Raw genomic sequence first — 12,361 nt, 5'->3', positions numbered from 1 at the left:
TGTCTGCATAGTGGGACTTAACATTTCCCACAATAGTGGTTTTTTAACAAGCCATTATTCATGTCAGCAAACCTAAAGCCAGTGGTTTCCAACCGGGGACCAATAGACCACAAAGGTGTCCACAAACGTTTTGGGCTCCATGGGCTTATTTTAAAAAGTTGAAGCATAATATGTCAAACTACTACCACCTCTTTGTGGTTTTTAGGTGACAAATCGATTGTGACTCTAGAACAGTGTTTCTCAACCTGGGGGTCGCGACCCCCCAAGGGGTCGCCAAGCACTTTTGAGGGGGTCGCGGAGACGCAACCGAACACGGAATTATTTTATCTGTATCAAAAAAACTTTCCCTGTGACTTTTGTTTAGCATATAGTAACTCACACGACCGTTTGATTTAGAACGGGCGCAACAATATTTGCGATTGTATACTTCTATAATTGCGGGTTTTGGTTTTTCTTAACATAAGAAAAACACGAAATAGTGAAATAGTTAGTGAAAAATAGGCGTTTTCCGGAATACAGCAAAACGCCGAACTATTGCAGCCACGTTAGATTGCAAATGTGTGATGAACACAATCAACACATGCTGGTAGTTAAACTTCCTGTGTGTGTGCGTGTGTAAAGGGGTCGCGTGGTGTTAGAAAATCTTTAAAGGGGGTCGCATAGTAAAAAAGGTTGAGAACCACTGCTCTAGAATGTGTGGTAACACACATCTGACTCTTGTTTATAAATTTGTGATTGGAAACTTAGTCGACGGATTGTTTCCATGACGTAAAAAAAGCTCTGAACTAAACCATCTGTCCATTCTGGCACTAACGATTAGCAGTTTTCGGTATGGACAGAAAAACTCTTTAAACCAATAATAAACAAGATCATCAAATGTTTGAAATTTCTATTTTCCGCTTTTATGTACAACAAAGTAGGTGTTTTAGTACCTCTTGTGTCAAAAATCACACAGTCGCAAGATTTGCAGAGAAAAGCAGCAGGGTTATGGCAGCATCCAGGAGAAAAATGAGACACTACTAACTAGATTCCAAAACGAATAAATAAAACGTAGGAAAATGGGAGCACCGATTCGGCAAAAAAATGTTACTGCACATGAAGAACGGAATTGCAATCATTTTGCTGCAACCAAAAGCAACGACGAAAGTCGGGGATAAAATCGAAAAAAATTAATACACAGTGCGAAATGGGCGCTGGGGGAATGTGTACACGGCGAATCGTTGAAGATATAAAGTACAAACTCTGTAGAATGGCGCAGAAAACGTCATACTTGCAAAAAACAAAAAACATTAGATATAATAGGTATCGTGCCGTTGACATTTTATTTTCATTAAAGTTCGATTTAAAAAATAAAAAATTTCGGGATGTAAGCAAATAATAAAAGGTTAGTCGCACAACAGCAATCAGTTCGGTAGGAAAATAAAATTAAGTGAAAAAAATGATTTCATATAGTACCACGAAATGTTTATAGCTGCAAGTACGTTTCACTTTCTCAACACTTTGAAATAAAGCTAATCGTGTTTGTGATAATTTCACAGTTCATCTGCAATGTTCGGTCAAATTAGCATCCATAAATATACACACAGGCAAGCCGCTGGGAACGTGGCTAAAATGACACGCATTGGAATAAAAAGCAACAATAGGTTTATGTACAGGAAAACACAGCAAGACTGGTTTGCACTTTGAAGGTTGGTCGAAACAACAACTAGTGAACTCTAGTGATTTTAAACCATCGACGTGACAAAGGTAATAATCTATGTACAATAGTGAATTAGGAAGATTGCACAGAGTGTCCCCATCCGTGCTTCGGCAAGTCGCGAAAAGCGTCATCCGCAGCAAGTTATGATTGTATTTACATCACGCAGGAGGAAATTGAACCGGAAAACTGAAATAAAAAAGATTTTAAAGATCTATCGAAAATGTTGCTAAAAATTCGTAATATTTTTTACACATTTTGTTTACATTTTTTGTTTACAATGTTTGGAATTATGAAATGCTTTCTAGAAATTAAGCAATTTTGCTTATATTTAGGAATTTAAATGCGATTTATAAAAAAAATGTTAACTGTCATCTCACAAAACTATAGAAATATTGGGTATCAATTGCACAAAAATAAACCATTTTGCCATAAAAAACAATAAAATTAAATTGGAAATGTTGGACCACAACACGGTAACATAACGAGCAAAATGACCCGTCTTATTTCTATATATGTACCAATCAAATATCACAACATCGACATAAATAAAAGAAATTTACGTGATCATATAAATAACAAATTGATTTCAACAAACGACAAAAACAAGTAATATTGAAACTGTAACGTGACAGAATTAAGAATCACCACTCGTGCACGAACTGTGCACCACATTGCGGAACAACAAAAGCCGTCAAAATTACTTTTTGCGAACATATGTAGATACACGCATTCAGTCCATAATTAATAATTGACACCTGACAACGACGCTTGCACGAACACTACAACATAACACAGGTTTAAACCTTCGAGAGATCCCATTGTTTTGTAATATTAAGTGCCAGTCGAGGCACAATCTATAAGAGTACAGATGAAAATCTTGATGAAAGTCCCCTAACAGCATATTTCTCCATGACACTGTGTGGTTCAAGTTTACCGCGATTTTACATATACACAGAGTTATTACCGTTTTAAACTCATCATTAGCATCAACGATCATTAGGTAGGCAGGTTTTGCTTGAGTCAACCATGTAGGTTATTAAACAAACCTTCACACATGTTTTTGCATATCAAGCACACACGAAAATCTTACCGATAAAGCAGAGGTGTGCGGTGCGAACGGTTAGTAGGGTCTGCTTTGCTCCTTGGGTCGCTTTAGTTGGACCTTGAGGCGTTTCATGCCAATTTGGAAACCGTTCATGGTTTGAATTGCGGCTTGTGAACTGATGGCATTGTCGAAACTAACAAAGCCTGCAAAAATAAAAATAAAGTTTTTTAATTTCTCCGACACAATTAGCTGAACAAAATTAAATAATCGGTAGAAACTCTTTGTTCAACTTTGGGTCCATTTTTATATAGTACTAATTCAGTTGTTTTGTATTTAGTGTAGCGTACAGGCGGAAGGGTGATTTTCGAAAAAAGATTATATTATCCGTTAAATATTTTGCTGTCGACTCACCAAAGCATTTACTTTGATTTGTGGCCCGGTCAATGAAGACTTTGGCCGAAATCACGTTGCCGAAAGGTTGAAAAACGTTGCGCAAATCGGCATCCGTAAAATCTTGCGGCAGATGGTAAATAAACAAATTACACCCCTCCGGCCCTGTCAAAACACAAATCTACATGTAAAGAGCTGGATTCTAACTAAACATGATGACATATGGGATATCACTCACAGCCACATCTCAAGCGAGACTTGGACACTTTAAAGGGAATTCTAATCTACTTTGAATCACGCGTGATGGTTATGTTTCGATAACTTGCCCTTATTTGGACATTACTCTGACTTTTGCTCGACAAAACAACTTTTCTATTGAAAACCTTACAGAGTTCGATAATGCCAAGCGTTTCATTTTGGTTTCAGGACACAGGCAAAAAATCATGTGTGAAATTCCTACCTTCTTTCTGGGGTTGATGTGGACCTCCAGAAACGCCCGGTGCAGCTTGAGCCGCAGCAGCAGCGGCAGCAGCAGCGGGTAAAACAGGTGTAGCTGCAGGGGCGACTGCCGGGGCGTATTGAGTGGCTCCATATGATTGGGCAGGAACGTACACTACTAAAATAAAATGGCGATATCAGGAACTGTTGTTTTTAGGGTCGATAAAAGTAAGTCTGTGCTATAGTGAGTTTTTCTACGAATGATATCGAGACTTACCTGTGTATGGTTGAGATTGCGGGTAGGGCTGGGAAAGTTCAACAATAGGCGGCGTCTGAGCTAAAAAATAAATTTGCAAATGACATTAATCGTTACGTAGAACATTATCAACCGGTAATGGAAACAAATTTAGCGCATGAGTAAAATTAAGTTTATATTGTAGAGGAATGACTTGAAGTTGGTTTGATCAAATTGGCGGTGCTCATATATTCACTCATTAAAGTGGAATTCATTTGGGAATTGAATAATGTAAGTGTAAAAATATCCAGTGAAATGAATCTCATGCGATTTTTAGTTCTGACCAAAACGAATACATGCTAATTGGTCAGTCAGTTATTCAGGCTGACCAATCACAAATCAAAGAATGGAAGACAACACTTACACATGGTGTTAGCAGCATGCCCATTCATATTTGCGGCAACAGCACATTGGGATTGACTACCTGGGTAGGCTTGATACATTGCCTCAGGTGTGGAACCAACAACCGATGATGACGAGGTCGGTTGGACCATGTTGACTGCCGCTAGGGGCGCCACTGGGCTCTGGGGTGTGCTCGGAATGCCAGACAACTGGGTGGGATGTTGGTTGGCAAGACCAGTGTGCAAAACTGAAAAGTAAGTTTGCGATGAATTGCGGATGGTGCAACAAAACTGTTCAATTTACAACAGGGTGTAACTCGACAATAAAGCGTTAATACATTGCAAAGACTGACATTCAAAGGTTTAATTTAGAGTTTAAATCCATTTCTTTTTACTACACTCAATTCTATTACATTTATCAGCATTTATCAAGCGATTTTTAGAAATACCGAATAATGATATAAACCGTCAATAATTCAATTCAACACACGTGTTACCTGTCTGGGATGGTAAGACAGCTGTAGCCGGAGCAAGGCCGTTTATAGCTGGTTGCGGCGCAGCCAGTGAGTTCCATCCAGCAGCTGGGATGACAGTCTATAAAATATTCATTCGTTTTTAAATGTCATTGTTGTTGGTGGGCGTCGGCTTGACGAAAATGCAATGAAACATGTACACCTACACCAGCCTCATCTCTACTCTGCTACGATCGTTTAAAACAATTTCACACCATGGTATAGTTACCTGTGGGTATGGCAGACTGTATGTTCCAACTTGCACTGGTACAGGATTAACTAATCCGTATGTTTGCGCCATCTGCTGCATGCGTCTGATGGCACGTTCCTTATCAGTGTCGGCAAATTTTACAACCAAACTTGATGATGCTCCCTAGTAAAAATAGTTTGGTCGTTACACAAGTTAAGTTCCAAAGCTTAGTTGCTTAGAACCTAAGACAGTTGAAATTTTGGTTTTTGATAAAACTCAACAGGCTTTCGATTTTGACTCACAGGCATTGTCTGGCTTCCATGCAGAGAATCAATGGCTGCTCTGGCTTCCTGATTTGTTGAGAGTTTTACAAAAGCACAACCCTTGCTTTGTCCTTCCGGTGTTCTGCAAACAACAATTTAAGGATGTTGAGTAATGTTCCAAGCCTTATATAGATCGTTGTATTGCAGTGAAGTACGAACCGAAGTATGGTACACTCCTCGATATTTCCAAAGGGTTCAAATAGTGCTTGAACGTCTTCTTCAGTTTGTCGTTTTCCTAACATCCCGATGAAGAGCTTTCGGTCTTCTAAGGATAATTAAGACATACGTATTACATCAACCATTTTTTATTTTAGATATTTTCAAACATTAACAACCAAAAATTAAAAAAAGCATAGCCTTAACTTACCGCCTTTGTTGACAGTGTCAGCAGGCTTCACTTGCAGAGGATGGTTCATCTGCAAAAACAAACAGCACTTTAAGCATAACATTGTAAAAGGTTTTCTGGACTATTTATCACACCATTGTACTCTAACATGTATAAACTAAATTTCGTTGACATCAATTTTAACTTTGCTACCTCTTGACAATAAACAACTTGTGGCAAAACCATTCGTAAACTTTAGATCTCAGCGTTTTGACGATGCAATGAATAGCAGCTCTAGTTTCAGTCTAGTCACTTGAGTAAACTGACTGGCTTGTGCACATTCAGTTACGAAAGCACAGCTCTATCGATCCCAGGCATGCAGGAGGAGAAAGACGCTTTAAATATTCATGAGCGTTGGATATTGATCGACAATTATTTTTGAGTGATTAAAAGACGGCTGCAGTACGGGGAGTGCACGCTGTGCTTGTATAAGAAAGTGGTCAAAGAAGATTCTAAACCGGAAGACGTAATTTTTCTCAGCTGCCTTATGCGCCTGCTGCTGTATGAAGACGTTCATCAATTATTTAGAGTCGTGCGTATAAACGTGGACACAGCGACACTGCAATAAAATTTTACGGGATTCAGGTAGCAGCGTGCACCCGCTACGTCATCTGATCAACATGAATTATAAATGACATTTTCATTTGGACGTCAGATGTCCAGACGGACAGTACAAAATAAAATCAGGGGTCGTTAAACCAACATGAACATTCATGCTGTTACTTGTTGTACTAACATAATTGTACCATTATTTCGAGAATTGTTATGATTTTGCCTAATGTTTGCGAAGTTTTGATTTGTTCGCGCACTAAAAAATCAACTTTGCAAATCCTTCGGGAAAAACATGACCACCCGAAAGCGTTTTTTTGTGAATTTGACGGTCGAAAAATGTTTGAAATTCTGCTACAAATTGGAATTGTTATTAACTCATTTGATACTACTTAAGCGCGGAGATGTTACACTCGATTCAAAGCTGATTGCAAACACTTAAAAAATCTGTCTTCCGCGTGGTGGCGCCAGGGAAATAATAAAATATTTTTTACGGTGCTAGATGGCGACAAAGCGTTTTGCGGGAAATCTTACGCGGATTGATGACAGCCAACATATTCCACGCTGTCTGAAGTCCACGCACGATTGTGCCGCAATTACAAACCATCCAAATTAGGATAAAATGTAAACAATGATCAACCATAGGCATTTATGCCCATACCATTGAACCGTAAGTAAAACGAAATATTACTTACCCCTGGCAAAGTTTTTCTTTCGTGTAGAGCATTTTGCGCGTTTAAAGCCGCTATCTTCTTGACAAAGGTAAGAAATGCACAACCTGAGCAAAAAAAACAAAGTCATTTTCACAATGGGGAAATAGATTGGTTACGTCTTATCTCTATCGATTGGAATGTTGTTTTGTTACGGACAGCCGCTTGTCCTTGGCTGCCCTTGAAATAATAAGAATGGGTAATTGAGTTCAACTGAGGCCAGCTACGAATTCCGGCATATGTAACAGAGCAAACCACATGGCAAGGTCCAACTACGAAGCTATCTTAAAACATAATTTTGATGAAAAATCAATGTTGTTTGTTTCTAATCAGAACTTTAGCAACCTCAAGTCCATTTAGCAAGATGACAGAAAGCATCGCAAAATCTTAAGACCGCAAGAGATTACCGATGCCCTGACACAAATAGATTGAAATGCATTTGGGCGAAACTAATTGATCCATTGTGGTTCATTATCCAGCGCGGGCAAATCAGGCCAGTTCAACAGCAACCAATGGTTATTGGTAATTGTCCTGGTTACCACACGACGCATAATCAAATTTGGGACAAACCTCCACGATATTACTTGTAGTCTGGGTGAGTTTGTTACCATGTGTATAACAGGCCTTTTCTTTTGCATTAAGCAACCCTTTTTAAGTTAAAAACATCACAAAGCGTTTTAGTACATATTTTTACCCGGGAAACGACATTTATTTTGGAACGTAGTTAGAAATTATGTGCTAAACATCGCAGTGATTTGATCAACCGCCAACCGACCCTCGAACTCTCCCCATATCAATAATATGTGCTTCCACGATAGATTTCTACACAAGGATGACGCAAAGGTAACCAGAGGATTATTAATTATTAATGGAATTTATAACTTAGGGTTGCTGAGCGGGCAGTAGTACATGCTCCAAACATGTCATTAACCTCCGTCCGGTAGACGAGTGCAAACGCCAACACCGAACACGAGTTGTAGTACCACTTTCGAGTGATTACTAATCTTAGTTTAGTCTCGTGAGGGATTACTTGCGTCCGACGACAATAACGGCAATAGCAAGAAATTAGTGAAAGGCGACATATGTAGGGCAGTGGTTGTCAGGGACGGCTGGCAAGCGCCATCTGCGCCCGCAAAATCGCAAAAAGACAACAAACGACCATCTGCCTTGAACCGCTGTCCATCGCGCAATAAATGTATGGTCAATGCACCAGATGTCACCCGAAACTATAACCAACTTTTTACATTGCAACACACAATGAAGAAGCCTATACTAGATGTTTTCGTGCCTTACTTTTTGAGCAGTTACAAACACGTGAAATCACACACATGAAAGTCGGGTTATATCAGATATTTCACCTTTGTTTTTACAAGCAGGTTGCTTAACAGGGATAAGACACTTCAGTATAAAATGTTATACCAATAAAAGGAAACACACATGTCAAAAATGGATATTTGTGTAATGTATTACGTGTAAGTGCGGTTAAGCAATAGAAGCAAAAGCCTTTCTGATAACTGCTACAGCGTCTGGAAATCAATAAATTCATTGTGTGCTAACATGAACCTATGCTCGCCTAAAGGCCTTTCCGAAAATCCATGGAAATGGGGACAGAGAAAGGCGACTGCCGTTACACGGAACAGATGTCCCTTGGACGCAAAAAATCGATGGATAATTATCTTCCACCAATCAAAAGCTTTTATTGATCAGTGCGCACGTCACTGAGCAACGCTTTAACGTTTTTCAAAACAACGCTGATGATGTTTTTAAAGCTTTTGTGTTATTATAAAGGATTTCTCTTATGTAGAGGAAACTTGCAATGGATCTAATAGTATGCTTCAGACAACAAGCCAGTTAGAGTGGACATGGTAATTGTTACTTAGTGATTACAACAATTACCAAGTGTACATATCCTTTTAAAAAGGATTAAAAACTACTTCCATTAAACACTTACCACATAACTGTTGTAGCAGTTACAACATTTAATGATATATCAGTGACAACTGGCCAAGTCTTACCCTTGTGCATGCCGGTGTATTTGTCTCTAAGAACAGACAATTCATAGATTTCTCCAAATGATGAAAAAAGCTGCCGCAATTCTTTTTCTTCCCAGTTCTTTGGAACTTGACCAATAAACAGTTTTATGGCATCATCCTCTTTTTCCATTGGATCTGCATTGACAAAAAATTGGCAACATGTAAATATAGTCTGCAAATGATGAAACATGTTGAAAAAGATAATTTTTCACCTTTTATCATTGGAAGTGACAAGCCGCCCAGGGCATTTATGCTGCAATGTGTGGGATGCATGGCTGAAAATTGTGTGTGTGGAAAACCTGAGTAAATTAAATATTTTTTTTAATAAACAGATAATTCAATCACTGGACACACTCTTACCATGTGGATTAATGCCTGAATCAAGTGATTGGTGGTGCATGGTTAATGGCACAGCTCCGTTTATCATTGGTGAAATAGTAGGCTGTATAAATTGAGCGGCACCTTGAACAGCCATAGCCATTCTACAAAACACCAAAAAACAATGAAAATGTGCTTGTGGGTCAAATACCGCAACACATTTTTAACTAAAAGTCACATCCCCAATTGCACAATACCCCACTGACATTACAGTTTTGTTGCAGAGAAAGGAAGTTACAGTTAATCAAGATGTATATGCTGTGGGGACAGCCATTTTGGAAGCAGGAAATAGTCTAATCCACAGTACAATGAAAAAGCAATACATCATTCACACCAGCTGTCTCGTACACAGCAGTCACTTTTAAAAAGCACTATAAAATGGTTTAAAAAAACTTTATTTTTCATCAATTTAATTCAATTGTGTTTAACACGATACATTATCCTATTGAACCAAATACATTTTTTAGTAAATTTGTCCAACCATAAAAGCCGGCCAGACACACTCATTTACATCATAATTAGAGTATAGACTGCACAGTCTTAATAGCATATCATCATTACACACATATATACACCATTTACATACATGTATACAAATTATTAAAGTAAAGTATAGATGCCTTACCTGCTAGTTGATTTCTGATACTTAGGTTTCTTCTAAGTTGTTTCTGTTTAGTACACAATAACAGACAGCGTTAAATTCTTTTGTACAGTGAACTAGATGAATCTCAAAATATCTTGTTCTTTCTTGATTTAAAATTTTCACGCACCGAAATCACTGCTACTCCGTATAGTAGTGTGCTTTGACCATACACATTCGTCTCCTTATATATGAGCCAGTCGCTCTACTTGTCGAACACGGCAGCTGGCTACTGGATACGCTTGAAGAAAAAAGGAACCAGCGTGATTCTCATTAGACTTCCAAATGAATAGCGGGATGGAAGTAAACCAACAATTATGTTATTGCGCCTTTGTGTGTACTTACCTTTGTTTTAAATGATTATCAACGCATGTAGAGCACTTACGCACAAAGACTTGCCCTCATGACCACGAAAAGCACGTGCTGCGCTGATGTAAATAATTGAATACCACAACAGACCCATGCGTGCAGAAAGCTGCTGCATACTTTGCAACGTGTTGTGCTTGTTGGCAATTGATCACGACAAAATTTTTATGTGTAGATGTCATGAAGCAATCGCACAGGCAGACAAAAAATGTATAATAAAAAAAACAATCTTCTTGCGAAAATAAGCTTTAATGTGTATTATTACCATATTATATAAGTCATCAGGCATCGTGCTGTTGTCATACCAGTGTCAATCCCTGGTTTCCAGTCTCTAAAAACAGGTTGATGTGGTCAAAAAAGTAAGTGATGAGCATAAGTTTGACTAGAACGGTACCATTTACAAATCTGTAGAAGTACAAAACACACAGCCTACCTACACCATGACGCCTTTCTGCACGCAATTAATGTTCAGGGCAAAAACCAACCACTCACTCAGAATTTGTGACTAGCCTACTGTTAAAAGTTTCGGACTGATAGACAAATTGAAGGAAACTCAGCTAAATGTAAAAACGTGGGTCAAACAGATTTCAGAATCAATAGTATTTAATACGCAAAACTGTAGCTAGCCTACGTAGCATGCCAACTATAAGGTTTCAACTTTAATTTGTATGTATAATAAGATTGGCACAAAACTCCTTTCAAACATATCCTAATCATAGCCTATACCAGTGGTTCTTAACCTTTTCATAACGGCCGAACCCCTACGACAGGGGTTCCCAACTTCCCAACCTTTTTACGATCTCGTACCACTTGGACGCTCTGCACTGCCACGCGTACCACCATAGAGAACTAATGTGCTCTATGCATGGTACCACTTCTTGCAGCACATTTTGTTCGAATCATATTTAATTTGTTCGAATCATATTTCATTCAACGCTTTTTGAAGCTTAAGCTACAAAACAGTAGATAATATCTATCAAGAGCAATCATTTGACATAATTAACGCCAACTGTGCCACAGTGTTGTACGGCTTTTCATAGCAAGTAGCAACTATGCTTTTGTTGACAATTGACATGACCTGTATTTTGAAGATCGTAATGATACGAAACAACAGAAATAGTTACGTAACGATGACAATAGGCCTGGGGAATGTCTTTTTCAAAAAAAAACCCAGATAAACAAAATATAACCACCGGAAAAAGCAAAAAAAGCTTGCGTACCACTAGTGGTACGCGTACCACAGGTTGGGAACCCCTGCCCTACGATATCCTTCAGCCTTTGGTCGAACCCCAAAGTTACATCCTAGGTTTTTAACCCATTTTGTGTTTCTGCTTACGAACAACGCGAACAATGCTTATTGTTACGTCAAAAAAAGAAAAAAAAACTTCAGTGCAGGGGTGCACAACCATTTTGCTAGGACGGTCGCATCGAAGATTCTTATTTCATCAACGGCCGCCATTTACCTGATTTTTGTTTTAAATACTTGGTTTATATCATGTATTTACCATCTAATAGCGCCCAAAAAGCCAGATTAATTTCTAGCTTGCTGCACAACGAGGAGATCAGTCATAAGTGTATATGATGTCATAATCTGTATTGTGATGCTTGTGGTACCTGTTTTGTTCGCATTGTTGGCACACAATAGGCGTACAAAAATTCTGACACATATGGTTATTAGGCTGGTAATACTGTTTTTAGTACACAAAAACTGTTTAGAGCAGTTTAAAACACCCCTGCCTAAGTTTAACCTTCCAGTGTTTTAATATTTGGCAAATACAAATTGCCGTTTTCACCTATACACCCTAAAGTTTGACAAAAACGAGTATTTGCATTGTACTTCAAAAAGACCTTCGTCGAACCCCTGATTCGGTGTTGCCGAACCCCTGGGGTTCGATCGAACCCCGGTTAAGAACCACTGGCCTATACGCAATACGGAATTCGCCGATGTTAGGTAACGATCGATTCTTATCAGTCAAATTTCAATGAGTTTTACCTCACCCCAAGTTAAGTTTAACTTTTTTTGTCTGTGATTTGTTGTGGTTATTGATTCATGTAAATTATTTAATC

The 12,361-nt window shown here is 38.6% G+C and overlaps 1 protein-coding gene across 6 annotated transcripts; it reads right to left on the bottom strand.

The window, feature by feature from the left end:
- Positions 1–872: 872 nt before the first annotated feature.
- Positions 873–10,422, bottom strand: LOC145232158 (CUGBP Elav-like family member 3-A). Of its 6 annotated transcripts, none has more exons than XR_013860840.1 (18): positions 10,274–10,340; positions 9,914–10,169; positions 9,271–9,392; positions 9,123–9,209; positions 8,893–9,045; positions 6,863–6,945; positions 5,601–5,649; positions 5,393–5,498; positions 5,213–5,315; positions 4,950–5,093; positions 4,706–4,802; positions 4,232–4,456; positions 3,850–3,909; positions 3,595–3,750; positions 3,156–3,299; positions 2,790–2,947; positions 2,503–2,553; positions 873–1,885 (listed from the first exon to the last, which is right to left on the bottom strand). XR_013860840.1 is itself a non-coding variant. In XM_080096680.1 (18 exons), the coding sequence occupies exons 4-17, from the start codon at positions 9,389–9,391 to the stop codon at positions 2,820–2,822; spliced, it is 1,656 nt and encodes a 551-aa protein (XP_079952806.1). In that variant the 5' UTR covers position 9,392; positions 9,914–9,956; positions 10,059–10,169; positions 10,274–10,422; the 3' UTR covers positions 873–1,885; positions 2,790–2,819. The 6 variants fall into 6 exon arrangements, 5 of the variants coding, with proteins under 5 accessions (XP_079952806.1, XP_079952809.1, XP_079952807.1 ...); XM_080096680.1 differs by lacking the exon at positions 2,503–2,553 and having other exon boundaries at positions 9,914–9,956; positions 10,059–10,169; positions 10,274–10,422; XM_080096683.1 differs by lacking the exon at positions 2,503–2,553 and having other exon boundaries at positions 4,292–4,456.
- Positions 10,423–12,361: the final 1,939 nt, after the last annotated feature.

Source organism: Phallusia mammillata, chromosome 6, assembly GCF_965637545.1.
Source record: "Phallusia mammillata chromosome 6, kaPhaMamm4.hap1.1, whole genome shotgun sequence".
NCBI lineage: Eukaryota > Metazoa > Chordata > Ascidiacea > Phlebobranchia > Ascidiidae > Phallusia > Phallusia mammillata.
Note: the sequence above shows the minus strand (reverse complement) of the source record. Positions and strands in the feature narration are given on the sequence as shown.

What these genes read in the sequence shown, in the direction of transcription:
- LOC145232158 (XM_080096680.1), bottom strand. Translation starts at nt 9,391, where the DNA reads ATGGCTATGGCTGTTCAAGGTGCCGCTCAATTTATACAGCCTACTATT. An exon ending in ATGGAAGCCAGACAATGCCT is followed by an intron (nt 5,094 to 5,212) that starts GTGAGTCAAAAT and finishes TATTTTTACTAG; the next exon opens with GGAGCATCATCAAGTTTGGT. An exon ending in TGTCTTACCATCCCAGACAG is followed by an intron (nt 4,457 to 4,705) that starts GTAACACGTGTG and finishes CTTACTTTTCAG; the next exon opens with TTTTGCACACTGGTCTTGCC.